The 22,514-nt window shown below is 52.1% G+C and overlaps 1 protein-coding gene across 1 annotated transcript in view; it reads right to left on the bottom strand.

The window, feature by feature from the left end:
- Nucleotides 1–22,514, bottom strand: part of TCERG1L (transcription elongation regulator 1 like) — a 198,560-nt gene that overhangs the window by 5,145 nt on the left and 170,901 nt on the right. Inside the window, exons 9-10 of the mRNA XM_070363955.1 lie at nt 17,328–17,463; nt 4,961–5,050 (exon numbers count right to left, since the gene is read on the bottom strand). Of these exons, the coding sequence (XP_070220056.1) occupies nt 4,961–5,050; nt 17,328–17,463 (226 nt within the window). The remainder of the gene's footprint in view (nt 1–4,960; nt 5,051–17,327; nt 17,464–22,514) is intronic.

Raw genomic sequence — 22,514 nt, 5'->3', positions numbered from 1 at the left:
CATCACGGTCTCTCTGTGACACCGAGTGTCTCCACAGTCACACCTGCTCTCCCAGAGACCAGTGCGCTCCGTCTGCAGGTGCAATCTGCAGTCAAACACTGAGTCAGCTTGCTTAGAAATCCCTGGAATGACTCAGGGGTGCTCTCTAGAGGCAGTGGGGGCAGAGGGCAGTTTAGAAACCCAGCTCCAGGGCCTCAGTATCTCTCTTTGGAACGCCTGGAGCTTCCCTTACCGTGTGAGTTTTCTCACCAACTCTCACATCCCAGCCAGCAGTACCACGACACAGGAGAGTATGCAATTTGTTCTAGCAATCCCCAGGGCAACGTAACTGGCATTTGAGTCTCCAAAATGACTTTGAACTTGTGAAAAGAAAGTCAACCCAGCATCTCTCACTTCCCCACCTTGAGGCTCCCAGAAGCCCCTTGTGAAGGGGGGCCTGGTTCCCCAGGACTCCTGCAGATGAGGTGAGCCTCTCCTGGGTGTTATGGAAATGCCCAGTGAGGAGCCCTGACCCTTGGGTCCTGCACTCCCGCCCCCGGCTTGATGAGAAGTGGGCCTGAAGGCTCCCTCAACAGGGAAACCTGCCCCTTCATCTAAAAGGCCATGGGCATCATCTGGTAGGCAAATCCACCCACAACTTTGGGGAGGTTTCTCTCAGAAACCAGCAGCTGACATAACACAATGCCACCAGGGACTCGCTCTTTGCAGCAGTGCCTGGAGTGAGCCTCGCTTGCTTGGATTAAGGCCGCTCCCTGTCGTAATATCAGAAAATTGTCAGTTGCAGACGAGGGCCAAAGGAGGTGGAGACAGCTGTGTCATTCCCGGTGCTCTCCAAGCTTCAAGGTCATTAAAAGGAGGATATACTAGAGGTCATTTAGACGGGTTGTTCAGTTCAGTTCAGTTGCTCAGTCGTGTCCGACTCTTTGCGACTCCATGGAGTACACCACACCAGGCCTCCCTGTCCATCACCAGCTCCCGGAACTTGCTCAAACTCATGTCCACTGAGTCAGTGATGTCATCCAACCATCTCATCCTCTGTCATCCCCTTCTCCTCCTGCCTTCAATCTTTCCCAGCATCAGGGTCTTTTCCAATGAGTAACCTCTTCACATCAGGTGGCCAAAGTATTGGAGTTTCAGCTTTAGCATCAGTCCTTCCAATGAATATTCAGGACTGATTTCCTTTAGGATGGACTGGTTGGAGCTCTTTGCAGTCCAAGGGACCCTAAGAGTCTTCTCCAACACCACAGTTCGAAAGCACCAATTCTTAGGCGCTCAGCTTTCTTATTAGTCCAACTCTCACGTCCATACATTACTACTGGAAAAAACCATAGCTTTGATTAGATGGACTTTGTTGGCAAAGTAAGGTCTCTGCTTTTGAATATGCTATCTAGGTAGGTCATAGCTTTTCTTCCAAGGAGCAAGCGTCTTTTAATTTCATGGCTGTAGTCACTATATGCAGTGATTTTGGAGCCCCCCAAAATAAAGTCTCTCACTGTTTCCATTATTTCCCCATCTATTTGCCATGAACTTCTGGATGTTCAAGCTGGATTTAGAAAAGGCAGAGGTACCAGAGATCAAATTGCCAACATCAGTTGGATCATCAAAAAAGCAAGAGAGTTCCAGAAAAACATCTACTTTCGCTTTATTGACCACACCAAAGTGTTTGACTGTGTGGATCGCAGCAAACTGTGGAAAATTCTTAAAGAGTACCAGACTACCTGACCTGTCTCCCGAGAAACCTGTATGCAGGTCAAGAAGCAACAGTTAGAACTGGACATGCAACAACAGACTGGTTCCAAATCGGGAAAGGTGTATGTCAGGGCTGCATATTGTCACCCTGCTTATTTAACTTATATGCAGAGTACATCATGTGAAATGTCAGGCTGGATGAAGCACAAGCTGGAATCAAGGTTGCCAGGAGAAATACCAATAACCTCAGATATGCAGATGACAACACCCTTATGGCAGAAAGTGAAGAAGGACTAAAGAACCTCTTGATGAAAGTGAAAGAGGAGAGTGAAAAAGCTGGCTTAAAACTCAACATTCAGAAAACAAAGATATGGCTTCTGGTCCCATCACTGCATGGGAAATTTAGATGTGTATGTGGACATAAATAAAAAAGATTAATAAAAGCTCACATTGGGTCCTATTAGGCCAATAAATAGCAATTGTGTGCCAACCCAATCAGTGGCCTTTGCAGATCCTGGAATTTGAACCAAGAGTTCAGTGAGTCTCCTGTGCTCCTCCCAAGGATCCTCCTGAGGACACAGAGCCGGAAGTGACCACATGGTCAGTCACAGGCCCCCATTGTTCCCCGGGCAGAGTGTGTCTCCTTGGCTCTGCCTGATGGCTTCAGATTCCATTGCAGTCCTGGCAGCCTTTGTGGGACTATAAATCCAAAATGCTTCTCACCTCCAGAAGAATCATCAGCAAAATAAAATATTCACGAACAGGACTTAGATGGAGAGGGTGCATATACGTATCAAGGCAAACGGTAACGTGAGCTCTCCAGTTCTCTAACAATTTCAGCTAATAAAAAGGTGAATGCAGGGTTATTGTCCAAATACAAGCGTGGGGCTCCATCATTAGTCAGAGTTTTGCTCTATTAATTTTAAATCTGGATAGACACCCTGGCTGGCAGTGGTCAGAGCTGTGAGAAAGACCTGCTTCTCTGTCTGCCTGGAACCATTTATCCCTCTAATCAGATTCTGCTCTCTCCGCTGCCTTTGCTCTTGTGCTTTATTTATGCCGCTATAATTTAATGTAACAGGTTTTTTTTCCTCCTGTTTAACAAATTACACTAGTCTTATTCAAAGTGGGGCATGACTTTTTAAAAGACAGACCACTGGCCATTATCTTGTCATGCTGTGTTTCGGTGAAATAAGATGGATTGCCATTTGTTGCCATAGAAACAGTTCTGACACGCGCTCCCCAGAGCCCTGCTCTCTGTCAGGCCCCTTCACCACTCCCCTGCAGCCCCCCGCAGAGGGATGGATGCAACGAGCACACTGAGCCTTGGCTTTTGCCGCGAAACACTAAGGGACAGTGGGTCCCCGAAGAGCCCAGGACCGCTGCTTCCAGCCAGATCCATTCATAAAGAGGACCGTGTTTTCTGAATGGGCCCCAATACCGTCTCCTTCATCAGCTCTGCTTCAGCTCTGCGCCTCTGAGAAATGACAATATGCCGCTTTGCCGGGAGGTGGGTCTCTCTGACGGTGCCGGGTTCCCTCTGAGGCTCTCTGGTGCTGAAGGACGTCAACTACGGGGAGCTGGCCTCCTCCTCCTCCTCGTGGGGCTCGGGGACCACACTGCGGGATGAGCCCCTCCTGTGTGCAGTGTGAACGTCAGAGGGCCCGACGTGCCCCCTGGTGATTTCACAAAGATACCTGTGAGCTCCACGCAAAGGGTGGACTCGGCGTGAGCTGACCATTCATCTAGTCTGGTCTGTCCGCCCCCGGTGCATCCTGGCACCCGAGCCCCTCCTGTCGGAGCCTGCCTCTCTGACCAGGGCTGCGGGATTCCAGCCCGGCTGCTACTGAGGGTGCTTCTCGTATCATGGCCACCCCTCCAGACTCAAGACGGCAGGCAGGAGTCCCCACTCAGCCGGGGAGCCCAGTCCATCCAGCAAGCAAACAGGCCCTGAGCACCCTGCCTTCTGAGAGACGGGTAAACATCAAACCATCAGCGGAGGAGAGTCTTACTTCTTCAGCTTCCTTTAAGGGGCTGATGGCCTCTGAAAACATCCATGGACTGGAGGCAACAGCGTTGACCTCGACGGTCAGTGAGACGCCACTGGCAGCTGTGCTGAGTGTTATCAGTTATGGCTTAAAGTGATCCTGTCACCAAATTAAACGAGCTCCTCACCATATGTGGTCATGGTTGGAGAGTGAGCTTTCTGATTTCTAATACTGCAACAAAAGGGGGTGATGTTACCAATGATTAAAGTCGCCCGGTTTTCTCAGCTGAGGGGAAAATAGATATAAAACGCCCAGACTCCAAGTAAGCCCCTCCCCGAGTGCCTTCTCTTGAGCCCCTGGTCTGCACCCTAAGGGAACTTCATGAGCTGATGATAGAATTGAAAACAAAGCCGCACTTTCTGTCCTCCTGGCTCCTGCTTTCCAGGACCCCGCATCTGAAATCAGACGGATGCTTCTGATGGCCCGTGATGCCAGCTCCCTCCCTGAGAGGGCCCTCGAGGGGCTTCTGCTTCCCGGGGTGGCTCCCGGTCACCCACTTTCCACAGGCATCCTCTCTGCACTCGGAAGTCTGGGGGAGAAGCCCGGTTGGGATGGAACCAGAGATGCAGAAGCAGAACCGGAATCCTTCTGGAACTTCTCTCAGGGCCCTTCTTGGCTATATGTGCTCCGGGAGCCACAGACGTCAGCAGAGCTGTGAGAATTCAGGCCTCCCCACCGGCCTGCACAGCCATCCGTCTGTCTGTCTAACCCTGGAAGCGGTTGTGGCTCCCTGATGGGACTGGTCGGCACGCCAGGGTAGACTCCTACCAGGTACTCATTTAAAATGACCTCCAGGCCAGCTACCTGCAACCCATTCTTGCATTTCTGGGGATCTGTTTTCTAGAAGCGTCCATCCTTTACTTCTGTTCCTGTGTTCCCTGGACCTCTCCTACGTCACTGTTCTTACGCTGGATCTTAAGTTTTTTAATACAGTCATCTAGGATACGGTTAACACGCCCCCAAACTGAGTTTTACCTTCGAATATGAGTATTGTCTCTGGGGGTGATGACCAGACATTTCGCCAAGAGCAGGAACAAGGGTAAGCCCCCTCTGCACCCAGGGCACTTTCCCTTCACAGCTCACAGGCTAGCACTCAACCTCACAGCTTCCCCACAGACACAGCGAGGACACCAGGCACCTGCTCGTCCACAGAAACCTCTGGACGGAGCATCAGTTCAAAGCCTCATCTCTCGAGTCTGTCAGCGTGCCTCCCACCACCTTACCTGTTTCCGCTCCTCCGAGTTCAGCAGGAGATAGCGTGGATCAAACACAATTTTGTGTAATTCTTTCTCCCAGGTAGAAAACGCTGACACCTGAAGAAAGATATTCAATAGAGTTGCTTTTAACATCTAATGCTGAGCCTGAGTCACAACGAACTGGTCGATGGTGAGAAACAGCCCTGAGGAACCACGGGTTTGGGGACGCAGCAGCGTTTAAAAGTGTTTGACTTGTCAAACTTTTAAGAAAATCAATTTTTTGAGCATAAGAAAATTTAATTTCTAGACTCATGACACTATGTCTTCCCTGGATATCTTCCAGGACCAAGTGCCCTGATCTAAAGCCCTGATTGTATCTGTGAGTCTGAGATATTCTCAAATGTCACATCTTGAGAAGAGAAATTATACTTGTGAGAATTTTCAGGATGCCACAGGCCTTAACGGAGGGCAGCGTCTTGTAATTAGTCAGAATTTGGCATAATTTTAATTGATTTTTAATCAACATTTAAACCTTTTTCAGGTAGGTAGCTTTTTAACCAAACTGCCTTATCTTATAGCAGCTTAGATTTACACAGAACTTGCGAGAACACGATGAAGTCAGCCTCCAGCCCACCCCCGGCTTACTGTCTCGCTGACATCGCAGCACGACTGTTAACAGGAGTCTGCGCCTTACTCAGTTTCTTTAGTCTTTGCCTAATTATTTTTCTGTCCTGGGATCCCCCCAGGGCAAACACCACACGGACTCTCACATCTCCTCGGGCTCTCAGGGGTGACACAGCTTCTCACTCTCCTTGGTCTGGATGACCTTGACAGCTCTGAGGGGAGCCAGTCAGGTGTTCCATGAGATGCCCCTCTGCTGGGTTTTGTCCCAGCTTTTCTCACGGTTCCACTGTGGGTTTGGGGAGGAAGACCCCAGAGTAACGTGCGCTTCCTGTCAAGGTCCATACTGCCGACGTGATGTACCACAGCTGGTGCTGACGTTGGCCGCCTGGCCGGGGTCTCTCTTCTCTGCATCTCTTTTTCCCTGAGTCGTGCTGTCCCCTTTGGAGGCGGTCTCTGTGTGCCTGTCCCGCTGTCGCTCGGTCGCGTCTGACTCTGTGGCCCCGTGGACTGAAACACTCCAGGTTTCCCTGTCCTTCCTTATCTCCCAGAGCTGCTCCAACTCGTGTCCATTGAGTCGATGATGCCACTTGAGGGGCCTGACCCACCTCCTGATACGGAAGAATCTGTACAAGTGCCTTGGAATCCTTCTGGGTGGGGATTTATCCATTCTCCCACATTTACTTCTTAGTTCAGCCATCTGTTTGTGTCAGTTTAAACTCATGGATATGTACTTCACGCTTGGGGTTGGAATCTAATCTGACTGCTGGTTTGTGCTCAGATTGCTCCAGGTTGGCTGTTGTTGGCCTCCCGTGTCCCGGGAGCGTATCCCCACTGTTCCGTTTTCTGGGCCCTGGAAGATGCTCCAGGATGATCTCCTATCTCTCCTGCGTTGGCCCTAGAATCAGCATTCTCTGAGAAGCCCTGGTCCCTCTTATCGGAGAAGGTGTTGGGACTTGAGATCCAGGTGAGCAGCTCATTGCTGCTGAGAGGTTGCGACTTCCAGATTCTCAGCTGATGGGGCAGTAAAACTTTTAAGTCATCCAAAAATAATTTATTCACTTAAAAACATTGACTAAATATTGGCTATGTCTTAGGCCCCTTGCTGGGCGCTATGGGTTCAGAGAAAATAAATCAAGGCCACTGACCTTGAGAGGTTGGTGGGGGGTGAGACAGAAAGTGAATTCAGGATCTCCTGGGGGCATGAGTGTCCTTCTGGGTACAAAGAGACGTGCCCAGGAGCCAAGGGCACAGAGAAGTGCCCCCATCAGCCTGGGGGGAGCTGTCTCCAGGGCGGTGGTGTCGGGACCTGGCCCATGGAGGGGCCTGGGAGGGTGTGCAGCAGGGGCTGTTCGTGGTGCGGAGGCCAGACTCCGGGGACCGCGGGAATGTGGGGGTCTCAGGGGGATGTAGGAGGCTGTGCAGAGCTGGGAAGAAGCGGGAGAGACGGCCTGAGTGGATGTGGGGACACTCGCCGGCCTCCTCAGGAACCAGGGGTTTGTTCTGAGAGTAATGGGAAAAGCCAGATGCGATGTGCGCCCAGGGGCCCGGGCCAGGGATGGACTCAGCGCAGTGGAGAGGAGAAGCTGATGGGCAGGTTTCACAAACAAGGCCCACCCGCTCCTATTTCTGAGCAGGTTACAGTATGGCTGGTAGAGATACTATTTCGACAGACATGGGCTTTGCTTGGAACGGGCTTCCCTTGTGGCTCAGCTGGTAAAGAATCCTCCTGCAATGCAGGAGATCTGAATTCCATCCCTGGGTTGGGAAAATGCCCTGGAGAAGGGAAAGGCTACCCACTCCAGTATTCTGGTCTGGAGAAGTCCATGGACTGTATAGTCCATGGGGTCACAAAGAGTCAGACATGGCTGAGCAACTTTCACTTGCTTGGAACATTGTAAAGATTTTCTAAATTTACAGTTTCTGTATTCAATAATAAAAATCAAAATTCTTTTTAAAACTCATGAGCTCTTTTATGGGCAGGGTGAACCAAGCTCCACCCAGGGATCTTTCTCAATTGATTAAGAACATGGTGAAGTATTGACATGTCATGGCTGGGTGAGGGGGACTCCAGAAGAACATCAGGGCAGAATGGTCCCTCTGTTTGGCTAGAGCTGATGCTTGACCATGTGAGCATTAAGGTGGACATGAGAGAAGGGATGGTCACCTTCAATTCAGCCCAGTCAGATGGGGTCAGTCCATCACACAGAGCCCTGAAAACCCCTTCAAGGTTTCAGCTCTGTACAAAAGGCAGGTGATTATTAAGAACTGGTATCACATAACTGACTCCACGAGTGTGATGAGAATTTTTGGAGTTCTAGATATATAACAAACTAAACTCAAAAATATATATATATATATATATATATATATAGAGAGAGAGAGAGAGAGAGAGAGAGAGAGAGAGATCATCCTTGGCTCCAAAGGAAATTAGGAAATTACAATCTATATACAAGGCAAGGAGATCAAACCAGTCATTCCTAAAGGAAATCAACCCTGATTATTCATTGGAAGGACTGATGCTGAAGCTGAAGCTCCAATGCTTTGGTCACCTGATGTGAAGAGTCAACTCCTTGGAAAAGCCCCTGATGCTGGGAAAGATTGAGGGCGGAAGGAGAAGGGGGCAATAGTGGATGAGACGGTTGGAGGGCGTCACCGACTCAAAGGACATGAACTTGGGCAAACTCTGGGAGATAGTGAGGGACAGGGAGGCCTGGCATGCCGCAGTCCATGGGGTCAGAGTCGGACACGACTTAGACATGCCTGAGCAACTGAACAACATGCAAGGAAGAAGAGTCATTTCCACAGAGACTAATTTGTGATGAGAAGACAGACGTCGTCACGTAACCTGACAGCCATGCCAGCGCATGCTCTGACGTGCGGAGGAGGGTGCAGTGCTGGGGAGGGCAGCCCGGGCACAGGGCCCGTGACTGAGGCTGGAGCCGATGGGCAGGCTGGACAGTCAAGTGTGAAACGGGGTGTGGCAGTGCCTGCAGGGGGGCACAGCCTTGTCCACCAGACCCACTCTTCCCAAAGGACCCTGATGACTGTTGCTGCCTCAACCATGAGACTCACTCCTGATGGAAGACCACCCTCCCCAGGCCTGCATCTCTGCAGGCATGTCCTGGTACGCTTATTCTGTGGGACAGGGCCAAGGCCTCCCCTTTCTTGCTGCAGGCCAGTGGGGAGCCATTCTCCGCTCCCAGGAGTCCCCAAATTCCCTGTCGTGGCCCCTTCTGCAACAGGGCGCCTTACTGGAAACCGGTGGGAGAATCTCTATATATGAGGCCTCATCTTACGTAACATACTATCACAGCATCACAGGGGAACGCCTCCGTCCTATTCGCAGGCCAGCCCCCTCAAGGGACGGGGTCATTTGGGATGGGTGTCCCGGGGTGGGAGTCCTGGGACCACTGTCGGGATGTGCCCACGCAGCAGGTCCCTGAGACGAATGCACCCTCTTGCCTCCAACGTGGCCTTCATTCTCCACCTTGGTCTTCATCCCTCATCTGCCTAACAGACCTCCCTTTGATACTATGGCATTTCACATGTGTTTTGGTCCTAGATAGTGGGATTCTTCAGCCCATTTTAGACCCTCTCCTGTGGAAGTCAGTCCTTCCCTGCAGCCTGGCTGGGTCTGGGGTGGTTCCGTCTCCCCTCCTGGGCTGTGTTCTGTGATGTTCACATCATCTCCTGACAGTCGGCAACATACTCCCAGAAGCACCTGAACACCTCAGGGTGCTGACGCCGGGTGACACCCTGCCACGGGCGAAGGTCGGTGCTCCGTGCTGGTGCGAGTGCGTGTGGACATGGCCCACGCCGCCAGGTTAGGGCTCTGGCTAGCGCTCACACACGTCTTTATTTGACCTCCCCCTGGAGCACATCCTGGAGTATCGCCATCGTTTGGGAACCAGGAGAGCTCGGGCAGCAGTCCCCTGGGCTGGGCTGGTGGCCAGGCCCTTCCTTCCTCCCAGCATCCTGCCAGCAGACTCTCCCCGGCCCCGACTCATCCTTAGTGTCTGAACTGCGCTCCCTGCCATTTCTACAAGGGCCGACACCAGAGCTTGTGGTTCAGAACAGGCACAGGGAAGGAGCCGCCGCGTGGACCCTGGCGGGGGAGCAGTCCCCAGGCTAAGACCGCGGCTCCACATCGTGGAACGGGGTCCGCCCCTACCGGGGGTCGGGGGCCACCGCCTGCCTGCCTGGCAGGGGTGCCCTCCTGGCTCTCCACCTCCAGCCCCCAGCCTGGTCCCAACACCACCACCTCTGTCAGCAGCGCACTCCACGCCTCCCCTCCCTGCAGGGCTGCCCTCCGCCCCCCCACCCAGCCCTGACCCTGAAGGTCAGGTGTGCACACGCGCCCTGTCCGCCCGCCCTCCCTTCCTCTGGGCCTCTGCTCCGTCCTCCTTGCTGCCTGCGGCTCTGCGGATGACAGACGGCGTGTTCCTTGCAATTAGCACTCACACCATTACCCTCTTTATCCAATTTCCTGGAACGCACAGCTGTGTCTTCTATTTCTGGCTCTGGAGTTCCTGACAGTTCAAGGCAGCTCCAGGCGGGCAGACCACAGGATGCAGCAAGCAGGCCATGCTCTGAGCTCAGCCTGCCCAGACGCAGGGTCGTCTTGACGTTTGGGAGGTAATTCCAGGCATACAGGCCACCGACGCGGGGAAGGAGACGGGCTGAGGGTGATGCAGGAGAGAGCAGGTCCCCCAGGAGCCACCCCTCAGGGGAACCCTGGAGGAGCACATAGGACCTGCCGGGGCCCGCCTGCGATTCATCCAATCACGGGGCAGGAAGCGGGGGTTTCCTCCTGACCCACCCCTCCCTGGTGCAGTGTTGCCCCTGGCAATGCTCCAACCTTAAATTTAGAGGGAATGGTCAGCCTGTGGAGAGGTCTCGTGAGCCAGGTGACCCCCAGGTGAATCCCGAAATGACAGAGGGGTTGGTGCCCGCCCCCAGACTCTGGGACTTGTTGACTTCTACCCCATCTCCAAACTAGATAGCATATTCAAAAGCAGAGACATTACTTTGCCAACAAAGGTCCGTCTAGTCAAGGCTATGGTTTTTCCTATGGTCATGTATGGATGTGAGAGTTGGACTGTGAAGAAGGCTGAGCGCTGAAGACTTGATGCTTTTGAACTGTGGTGTTGGAGAAGACTCTTGAGAGTCCCTTGGACTGCAAGGAGATCCAGTCCTGGGTGTTCAGTGGAGGGACTGATGCTGAAGCTGAAACTCCAGTACTTTGGCCCCCTCATGCGAAGAGGTGACTCATTGGAAAAGACTCTGATGCTGGGAGGGATTGGGGGCAGGAGGAGGAGGGGACGACAGAGGATGAGATGGCTGGATGGCATCACTGACTCAATGGACGTGAGTCTGAGTGAACTTCGGAAGATGGCGTGCTGCGATTCATGGGGTCGCAAAGAGTCGGACATGACTGAGTGACTGAACTGACTGACTCACCCCATCTCCCAGTGCTCAGAGTGTTCTACCACTTTCTGTATTATGTGTGTGTGTGTGTGTGTGTATTTTGATCAGTAAATAAAATCTTGCACTGTTATTCCACAATATCTCACCTAACTTGGTTTTCACACTACGGCTAGTTATACTCCCATCTTAAGCTTAGAGTGGGTGGTCCATGTGCCCCGCCCCTCGGGTCATCTTCTTGTTAGACGGCTGTCTAATCACTAACAGAGAGGTGACCACAGTAATATCTGCGGAGTGGAATCACCAAAAGCTGTGGCAGTTAATTCAGGAAAGAACCACAGCACAAAAGCTGAGAGAAAACACAAATCAAAGGGAAGGAACCATGAGATTCAAAAAATAATAAGTAGTAAATATCTATACTTCTTACTATTCAGTGGTGGTGGAACGTGCCGAGAAAACAAATTTTCAGGAACTTTCAAACACTGCTGGGAGAATACACTGTGTGAAAACAACTTTTTCCAAAACAATTTGATAACACAGGTCAGATGTTGACGGCACGCAGGAAGCAACCCCCCACACACATAAACCAACGTTCATGCATCAGTATGGTCATCGGAATACTATTTAAACTAGCAAAATTGGGCAGAGACTAAATGAATGAAAATGAGGGCGCTTTGAATGGACAACGAACTGACAATTATATCCTCATCAAAAATGTTTCCAAAGGTTTATAATAATATTTTAAAACTGCTTCAAAGGAGAAATAGTATACAAATGTATAAATTAGGTTGAACCTTATCAAATTACCTATCTTTTAAAAACAAATGGGACTTCCCTGGCGGTCCAGTGGTGAAGAATCTGCCTGCCAATGCAGGGGACACGGGTTTGATCCCTAGTCAGGGAAGACGGCGCGTGCCGAGGAGCAGCAAAGCCCCACGGTGCCACAGCGGCTCAGCCTGAGCTCTAGAGCCCTCAAACCACAAGTACTGAGGCCCCTGGCACCCTAGAGCCTGTGCTCTGCAACGAGAGGGGCCGCCGTGATAAGCAGCCTCGCACCGCGGCTAGAGAAAGCCTGCAGGCAGTGAAGGCCCAGCACAGCCCGAGTTAATAGACAAATAAATAAAACATTGGTTCAGCCACGTTTAACCACGGTTCAATCCTGGTTATACTATATAACTATACCGTATGATATGTATTGTACTATATAATACGAATGTTTGATTTTGCTATTGCCTTAAAATCTGTTTCTAGGATAAAAAGACTAGAAGGAAAGGGATGCATTGATGGCAATAACTGTGTCTTAGGACTTCAGGTGATTTTCATTTCTGTTCTTTGAATTTTGCATCTTTCCTATAAAGAACGTGCACTCCTTCGATGGCACAATCTTATTTTATTAGTGGCATGTGCCTGGTGAGACTTTGAAGAGCTGCCATAGGAACACGAAACGGGTAAGCTTCCTAAGGAGCAAGGATCCGTCTCATGGGGAAGCTCCTGCCAGTCTCCAGGACTCCAGAGCCACGACTCAGGCGCTTTGCCTCCAGTGCCATCTCAACCCGGATGTATACCTGCACATGAGGGGGACCGAGCCCTTCCCCGAGTCCTGGCCCAGTGGCCACTACAGCTTCAGGCAACACCACCTACGCATCTGGGCAGAGGGGCACTAGACGCCAGCCACGGGGAGGTGCTCCTGTCCCCCACCTGGGAGAAGGGAGAAGGCACGGCCGCCGCGCTGGCAGGAGGGCACCAGGGAAGAGCCTCTCCTCATCTGGGCTGCCTTTGCACCAACAACTCAGCGCAGAGAGAGCCCTGTGGCTCAGCCAGGACGGGTGTGTGCATTGTGAATTCCTCTTTCCAACACAGACTCAGATGCAAAGTCCAGGGGTCTCAGCTGCAGGGCTGGCCACTGTGCCAGTCAGTCTCCCCAAGGCTGCCGCAGCTGCAAAGCTGGCCAGGGTTCCCCTGCAGAGGGGCCCGACAGTGTCTGAATGAAAATTCAAGGTTATGGAAGAGTCTTTCTTTCCCGGCCTCTGGGAAAGCCACTTCCCAAGGGCTACTTTGCAGAAAGAAGAGACCCTCGATAAAATGTCTCTAATGCATTTATCTAAATAGACAGGGTTAAATTAATCAGCTGCTACTCAATTAATCCTGCCCTTTATAGACTGAAGTTTAAAGAGAGCCCTATTGTGGTTTATACTAGTGAAAGCAGATAAAAACAAAACCTTCCACCTACATATTACAAAACCACAAAACCGAAGGCCTTTCCCCAAGCCAAAATCCCCACAGCACACCCCAAACCATGCCCTTTTTAAACTGCTGGAAATCCACATACCTAGCTCCCTCTTTCTATAAGCACATGAATCTCTGAGCTGAAGCATTGAACAAATGCAATAAAAATTCTTATTAATCACTCAGTCTATGAAAAAGGTGACCTTTTTCAGCCTCATTTTTAAGCAACTAGAAATCTGACGGGCTTAGCCATCAAAGCCTCTTGAGCATGGGTAACTCATAAAATCTGCCGACATACTTTATAAAGTCAAGAGTCATAAATGCGGGCATTGCTTTATGACATCAGCAGTACATTCAGATTGGTCTTCTCTATTCATGAGGGGTATGTGGGCTTCTTCTGAAATCCTTGTAAGATGAGGGTCTCAGCTTTACCCCCGTCTCTGTCTCCTGGGAAAACCCAGAGTACTGGGGCTCCCGTTTCCACATTGTTTTTGCTGATTCTCATACGTGAATATATCTAAGAACCAAGGCTGGATGGAATCAGCTCAATGAGACAAGAATGCACTGAACACACCCTTAGTAAAATCGCTCAGCTGAGGGCTCTGGGGTGCATCAGAGACCACGTAGACTCAGTGTCCTTGGGAGGGCGGGGTGGGGTCTCCAGCAGTCCTCACCCTCCAAGTGGCTTAATATCACGCTGTGCGAGTAAGCTGGGCATGGGTGGTTTCCAAAACAAAGCGGTGGAAACCTAGGCATTGATGAGATGAAGGCTGCATATGCTTCTCAAATGCTCACGGTGCCGTCCCTTCTCTGGGAATTCTCAGTTAATTCCACTGGGGCAGACTGGCTGGGTCCATTCAGACCTCAGAATTGTGACTATTTCTGCACTGGCCTTGCCAACAGAAGAGGCATGGCGGCAACACTCAGGCACTTCCACCCTTGTGGCCTGCAGAGAAGAATCCTCTTCTTGGTGACTTTGTGGGGAGAGAAGCCTGCTTTATCATGAGTGATGTCTTATCCTGCAAATGCTTTGGGGCCATATGAGTGGAGGAGAAGGAAACAGGAAGAACAGCTGCTCCAGGAGATACACCCCTCCTCCAGGCTCCATGGGCCTACTCTCTGATCAGCGCAGGGACGGCCCAGGGCACACGCAGCAGGACCAGGGCTTGGACATGAAGGGAATCCCGGGAGGTCCCTGAGCGGCCCTGGGAGCCAGTGCCTGGATCCGGGCTCGAGGAGCCCAGTGGGGCATCAGAGCGTCCCCTGCCTCCAGGACCCAGCACCATGACTCGGCAACGAGAAGGCACACCGAGCGGCTGTGAGGCACACGTGTCAGCCAGGGAGTGGGGAGGCCGGGCTCGGAGGGCCTCCCAGGAAAGAGACCTCATGCCAAGGTGCAAGGAGGGCAGGGCGAGTGAGACAGCTCAGGGCCCAGGCCGGCGGTGACACTGGGCACAAGCCTCCAGGACCCTGAGGCTGGCCCGATGGCTGCGCAGCAAGCAGCCTCTTCAGGTGGCAGTGACGGTGTCTAAACCCAGCCAGCTCCATCCTCCTGGAGCACCTGGGACTTGATGGCGGACCCACTTCTCCAGCATAGGAGCAGCGGGCCGGGGCGGCCAGAGCTGGGCACTCTGGCCTGTGTTCCTGGCCTCCTCTCTTTAGCCAGGGGGAGAGGTCATGTCTTTGCTGTTGACGTGGGGAGGCTGAGAATAGGGCAGTGAGGGCCGAGCAGGGAGTGAGAGAAGGGCTCGGGGGAGCCCTGCCCATCAGCCATGTGGGGTCTGTGGTGGGCCCGGTAGGGAGTACACACCACACACAGACACACACGTGTATACACTCACAGCACACACACACACAGACACACGTATACACACTCACAGAACACAGAGAGAGACACACATGTGTATACACTCACAGAACAAACAGAGAGACACACATATACACTCACGGCACACAGACACACACGTGTACACACTCACAGCACACACACACACATGTATACACTCACAGAACACACACAGAGATGCACATATACACTCATGGCACACAGACACACACGTGTACACACTCACAGCACACACACACACACACGTATACACTCACAGAACACACACAGAGATGCACATATACACTCATGGCACACAGACACACACGTGTACACACTCACAGCACACACACACACACGTATACACTCACAGAACACACACAGAGATGCACATATACACTCATGGCACACAGACACACACGTGTACACACTCACAGCACACACACACAGAGACACATGCACGTACACTCACAGAATACACAGAAAGACACACCTATACACTCATGGCACACAGACACACATGTGTATACACTCATAGCACACACAAAGTATACACTCACATAACACACAGAGAGATGCACATATACACTCATGGCACACAGACACACACATGTATACACTCACAGCACACACACACAAACACCCACAGACACACACATGTATACACTCAGAGCACATATACACACACATATATACACTCACAGAACTCACAAGAGAGACATACACATATGCTCACGACACACAGATAGACACGTGTATACACTCACAGCACACACACATGTATATACTCATAGCACACATATATACACTCACAGAACACACAGAGAGATATACACAGACACACATGTGTGTACACTCACAGCACACACACACGCACCTCTACACACGCACCTCTACACACAGCACACACACACACACACACACACACACACAAAGATACATCCCTCACAAGAGCATCAGCTGCTTCCAAGGCCATCCCATTCTACAGGATTTTGTGATGAAATCACCTCTACATCTTGAAAGAAAGAAGAAAGTTGCATGGGAAGGGATTCTATATTTGGCAAAACTAATACAATTATGTAAAGTTTAAAAAATAAAAAATAAAAAAATTAAATTAAAAAAAACATCATTTTAACCTGGTAAATATAACTCTTAAAATCATGTTTTTTAAAAGAAGCTGCCCTCCGTCCACATCGGGAACAGGTCCTGTGCGTGTGAGTTCATGTGCCCCTAGGCGTCCTCATGACTTCACACTAAACATACGGCATTGCCACTCAGATCACAAGCCTGCTTCTCCTCCAGGTCCTCGCGCCAAGGGCTGTATTTTACTTTTGAGTGTGTCTCCAGACAGATAAAGCGACGCACACATTAAAATTCATGGTGCAGAGGAGACGAGGGGCCCCTCGGAGTGCGGCTGAGATAATCTCCTTCTCCTAGTTCTTCAAGAGCTCACACCGGCTCAGCTCCGGGGAGCCTGTGGGCCCCGCCTTCCCAGGTGCCAGCCCTGCTCAGACTCTCCCCAGGGGAGTCAGGGTCTCCACAGACCACCCTCCCCTCGGTTCTCGGCTGCACCTGCTCTGGGAGGGGCCTCCCAGGAGGCAGCCTGCCCTGGGTGCTGCCTGCAGAGGGAATTTGCTTTTGCATTGCCAAGGCCACTTACAGTGTTCATAATAATTATCATTACACACCAGCTCCCATCACTGCCTTCTGCGTTCGGGCTCATCCTACGAAGAAACCCAACTGGGTTGAACTACTGTATCAGGCTCATTTTATACCCAAAAGCCAAACCAGGAAATAAAAGTCATTGGAAGGAGATTCAATTATAAAATGCGTGTCCCCCTTCAATTCAAAGGTGATTCAGAAGTCAACAACCATGAAGACATCCCACCTGCACGAAACCCACTGGGCTGACCCAGAGGGGTACGAGCCCCTCCCTGAGTGAGGTCACCGCAAGGGTGTGTCTCGTGGAGGGCTGGACGTCAGAAGCTGGCTGGGCTCCTGCAGGAAGGCCATTGACACCAACCAGCGCTGCATCCTGCGTCCCCTCCGGGAGACCCACATCTGCTCACCTCTCAGCTGCATCCGTGGACAGGTGGCAAGAACCGCCCTGCGACGCATCGCACCCCCCAAAGCCTCGCTCCCTCCTAGGACTGGTCCCTTTGCGTGTCTTTTGGCCCCTGAATGTCCTGCACGCAGCCTATCTACAGCTCGGTGAGGAAGGGGACGTGGTCCTGGGGGGGCGATGGCCAGTTCGCCCCCCACCCCGCCGAGGCAGCCACGGTGGGGCCCCCTTACCCCTCTCTCCAGAAGCATGTCTCGGAAGTGGGTCGCTCGCTCCTCCAGCGGCAGAAGGATCTGGGGCAGGGGTGTCTTGGCACCCACGTCCTGTCTCTCCGCCTCCTCAGCACTGGGACTCACGTGGCCTTCCGTCCTTCAGGGCACAAGATACAGAGAGTCAACTGAGACTTTGGAGACCCACCTGATTCTCACTGTGACCTTTCAAAGCCCTCCGGGCCCCTGGAAGGACCAGAGTCTTTGAACACTTTGCAAAGCACAGCTCAGATGAGACTTGGCTCTTGGGATACAAACTGCTTTGCTGCGTTTGGGGCAGAAAGTGGAGACCAAAGCCCCGACAGGACAGCACGGCCGGAGGGAGACCTCGGTGGGGCCTGAGGGTTGAGAGCGCTCAGAACGGCCTGGGAAGGAGGCCGAGCGGCCCCGAGGCTTCCCCGCCAGCGGCCACTGCCACCTGAGCGGACGGAGCCAATCTGTCACTTGGACCAGTCACTGCATCTTGAACCTGGTTCCACTTTGGCTTTTAGAGATGACTTGACTTTGAACAAAGGCATGGAAGACAGTCGTGGGGAAATTATTCTATCTACACCCAGAGGGCAGAAAGCACTGTCTGGGGGTTTAGCCCAAAAGGGAGGATTTAGTGACGGCAGTGAGACAGGACCACACCCTGGGGACTCTGCAAAGGACAGGGAGAGCTAGGTGACCGTGAGCCCAGGGGTGGCCACAGGGAGGAAGCAGGACCCAGCGTGGGCACGGCCAGGGGCCAGGCAGGGCGGCCCAGAGGAAGGAGAGAGAGTCCCCTTTTGTGAATCAGCGACCCGGTAGCTCGCATCATTTGTCTAACTGCCCATCTGACGGGGGTCCTCGTGGTTCTACTCCTCGTATTGGAAGCACCTGGAAACCTCCCTCTACCACACCTTGATGCTCGCTGCTGGAAGAAAGCATCTGACCAAACACACACGGTTACTCCCACCTCCTTCCCTCCTGTTCCCTGACACGGCCCTGCCTGGGAGTGGTCCGCCCAGCACCTCATCCTCAACCAACCTCTTCCCATCTCCTAAGGTGCCGACTGGACCCCTGCTGCCCAAAAGGCATCCTGGCTCTGACACCCAGACCCCTCTGTGGGTACAGCCACAAAATTAAAAGACGCTCCTTGCAAGATAATCTATGACAAACCTAGACAACATATTAAAGAGCAGAGACATCACATTATTGACAAAGGTCTGCACAGTCAAAGATATGCTTTTTCTAGTGGTCATGTATGGGTGTGAGAGGTGGACCATAAAGAAGGCTGAGCGCCAAAGAATTGATGCTTTTGAACTGTGGTGTTGGAGAAGACTATTGAGAGTCCCTTGGACTTCAAGGAGATCAAACCAGTCCATCCTAAAGGAGATCAGTCCTGAATATTCATCTGAAGGACTGATGCTGAATCTGAAACTCCAATACTTTGGCCACCTGATGCAGAGAGCTGACTCATTAGAAAAGACTCAGATGCTGGGAAAGATCAAAAGTGGGAGAAGGGGGTGACAGAGGATGAGATGGTTGGATGGCATCACCGACTCAATGGATGAGTTTGAGCAAGCTCCAGGAGATGGTGAAGGACAGGGAAGCCTGGTGTGCTGCAGTCCACAGGGTCACACAGAGTTGGACGACCTAGTGACTGAACAACAACTCCTCCACCCTCCAGGACCAGGATTGCAGGCAGTGATGTCAACAGGCCAGTGCAACTCTGATCAGAGGCCACCTTTCCCGGAAGTCCTAAAGAGAAGTGCGCTGGGAAGCACCATGACTTCCTCGCATCCTGGGTGCTCACAGGTCCAGAACAGCGGGGCACGTGCATTTCAAAAGCCCGCTGCACCCCAGGAATTGCGGGGAGAGAGGCACGCACACCATGCATGTCCGGGTTTCCTGATGTAGGTCACGATCAGGGCTCCCCAGGTGGTCTGCTGCCAGGGGCCTGTGGCAGCGTCTGCAGACATTTGTGGTTGTCACCACTCGGAAGGTGCTCCCAGCACGTAGGAACAGAGGCCAGGGCAATGCACAGGAGGCTCTGGGCATGTCTCTGTCCCCACATTTGGGAGGAGGAGACAACCATCCAGGTCACAGGTGCTAAGTCGCTTCAGTCATGCCCAACTCTTTGTGACCCTATGGACCATAGCCCAGCAGGCTCCTCTGTCTGTGGGGTTCTCCAGGCAAGAATACTGAAGTGGGTGACTATGCCCTCCTTCAGGGGATCTTCCCAACCCAGGAATCAAACTCGAGTCTCTTACGTCGCCTGCATTGGCAGGTGGGTTCTTTCCCACTGGTGCCACCTGGGAAGCTCCATTAAGTCATACAGTCATTTAACTACCCAGCCAGGGCAGTCTCACCTCCTGACACCCACCAAGGCTGCAGCTTCTCCAGCTCTGACCAGGGTGCCGTGAAGACACGCAGGTTAGCAGTTTGGGACTTGCTAGGGGCGTGGAATATATGTAGCATGTGCTACATCTGACAAGGGTTGCCACGCATCAGGGTTATAATGTGGATTAATCCAACCTCACACAGAATGTGCAAAGAAAAACAACCTGCTTGCTCAGCCCATTAGGGAATCTTATTTATAAACCAACAATTTCAGAACTTACATTCTTCGCTTCTTATGCCATTATGTGGAATTTTGAAAAAAGAAAATTGCCAGTGGATTTGCCATTGTATCACACTCCAAAGGGTATAATTAGGATTTCTTTGTAATAAATTTTCATTAGTTAAAAATAGAAGTGTGGAAACAAGTCTTGCATTGTTTTAACTCGAAACAAGACTAATAGGAACATGTGATGATTGCAGATTACAGCTTTTTCCACGAAGTATTTTGTTCAGAACCACTGGACGCCTTCCAGACCGCAAAGCAATCGGTTCAATTAGAGTCAATCAAAAGCAAAGCAAACTTGGCTAAAAATATTTTTTACATCCTAAGTCTGAAAAGCTTGGTACTAAAAGTAAATCCTAATACTGAAAAATAGAGTAAAGTCAACATCATACGGAGGGTGAGAGGCGTTGCCCCCAGGGGCCCGGCTGGGTACCCGGGCCCTGGGGTGGCTGTGTGGGTGGGGACCACTGCAGGGCCGGGGTCTCCTCGCTGCGAGGGGAGGGGCATGTCCCCTGCCTCCTGCACCCCCTTGGGAGACAGGGGGCCAAGCCCCGCCCTGAGCTCTGCCCTCTCCTGCTCCCATTCCGCCCCTTCCCCAGAACTGCCTCTGAGCTCCAGCAGCTGAACCGCTCATGAGACGTGTGTCAGGGCTTTCTGACCCTGCCCGTGAGCCCAGGACAGCACAGGCTTCCGGTGGATGCTCGAGACCAGACGCAGTACAGCAGGATTCCAGAGGCAGCAAGTTCTTTGGCAGACGACGGACTTTCCTGTGTTTATCTGGTGTGGAGGTACTCGGGCCACTGGCCTTGGTACTTCTGTCCCTGCCTGGAGGCCGTTCTTGGACCCACAGACTCGCCTTTTCTGCCTCCTGAATGGTTCAGCATGGCCATTCTGGGGTTGGAATGGTCACCTTGGCGAAGAAATTATGGCCACAGACCAGCTGCCTGTTACAGTTCAAAGGAAAGTGTTTTTTGTTTTTGATTTTGTTTTCACTGTCCAGTCTATGAGGGGAGGTGAGGAGAGAGAGAAGGAAGAAAAGAAGGGAGGAGGGGCGGAGAGAGGGCGGGAGAGGTTGACTCAGAAGGCGGCGATCTTCGCAGCAGCCGACAGTGGAGGGTGCGCTTCTCCAGATCTAAGGCCCCTCCCACCGACTCAGCATGCACACCTGCCGCATGGGGCAGGTGAGGGGAACACGCTGGACCACGTCTTTGGAAAACCAGTTTGAACAGGAAGATCCCGACACGCCTCCATCTGTGATGCTAACGTGAGCCTGTTTTTCAGTCCTGTTGAAATATTTAAACATCTTGATTCTGCCATCAGTTTATTAGCTCTGTCTCCCAATTTTGCAGTCCCCATAGATGTGATAAGCCGGCCTCCTGCACCTCTGTCCAATTTGTTCATAAAAATGTACAGCAGGAAATGCCAAAAGCAGATGCTTCTGGCGGGTCCAACCAGCCTCTCCCTGCAGGTGACAACCTCCCTTTCCTGCTGCTGATGAGCAGGGGCAGGATGGCCACCGTGCCCACCAAGAGGTCTGGAAAGCCCTGGCTGGCAGGAACTGTGTCTACTCCTGCCACAGCCATCATCTGGGGCTTGTTGCTCCGAGGCCCAAAGGGTTAAGGGTGGCGTGTCCTGCGGCTCCTGCTGCCCAAAACCCTGACTCGCTCCTCTGCCCCTCCTCGTGCCTGGCCAGCGGGTCCACCAGGGTGGGGTCCAGGTCCCTGGCAGCTGACATGAGTTCCCTGCCAGGGCATGGAACATGGACATGTGGTTATTTATCCTCAAGATCCCGAGGAGCTGAGATCCATAGGCTTGCATCTTCCTAAATGATTCCTGGACATAAAACAACTCCTGAATGCCTATTTCCTTGGCGTGCCTTTTATGATTATTCATTATTCCAGGTGGGGCACCAGATGCCAGATGCCGCCTGAGGCGAAGGACAGAGATAAGGAGCACAGCGCGGCCCAGAGACCCTGCAGCCCCATCAGAGGACGCCTGATACTTGCTGAAAACACGGTCAAACCCTCTCCTCCCACTTTACTTGCACCTCATTTAGTCCTTCTCACAACCCTTTGAGGCTCATTTTACAGCTGGGAGAACTTAGATGAGGCATGTAAGTTCCTCAGCACAATGACAGGTCTGAAAACAGTGATGGTGATGGTGACGAAGCTGATGGTGGTGATGGTGACGAAGCTGATGGTGGTGACGACGGTGGTGATGTTGTGATGGTGACGTTGATGGTGATGTGATGGTGATGGTGTGATGTTGTGATGGTGATGATGGTGTTGATGCCGATGGTGATGGTCTTCATGATGATGGTGATGCTGGTGGTGGTGGTTATGATGGTGTTGATGGTGGTGGTGGTGGTGGTGATGGTGATGCAGCTGATGGTGGTGATGGTGACGAAGATGGTGGTGACGATGGTGGTGATGGTGATGATGGTGCTGATGTTGATGATGGTGACGTTGATGGTGATGTGATGGTGAGGGTAGTTATGTTGGTGTTGATGGTGGTGGTGGTGGTGGTGGTGATGGTGAGGATGGCGGTGACACGACAGTGACAAT

This window comes from Bos mutus, chromosome 26 (assembly GCF_027580195.1).
Source record: "Bos mutus isolate GX-2022 chromosome 26, NWIPB_WYAK_1.1, whole genome shotgun sequence".
NCBI classification, from domain to species: domain Eukaryota; kingdom Metazoa; phylum Chordata; class Mammalia; order Artiodactyla; family Bovidae; genus Bos; species Bos mutus.
The sequence above is the reverse complement of the archived record's forward strand: the minus strand, read 5'-3'. Positions and strand labels throughout refer to the sequence as shown.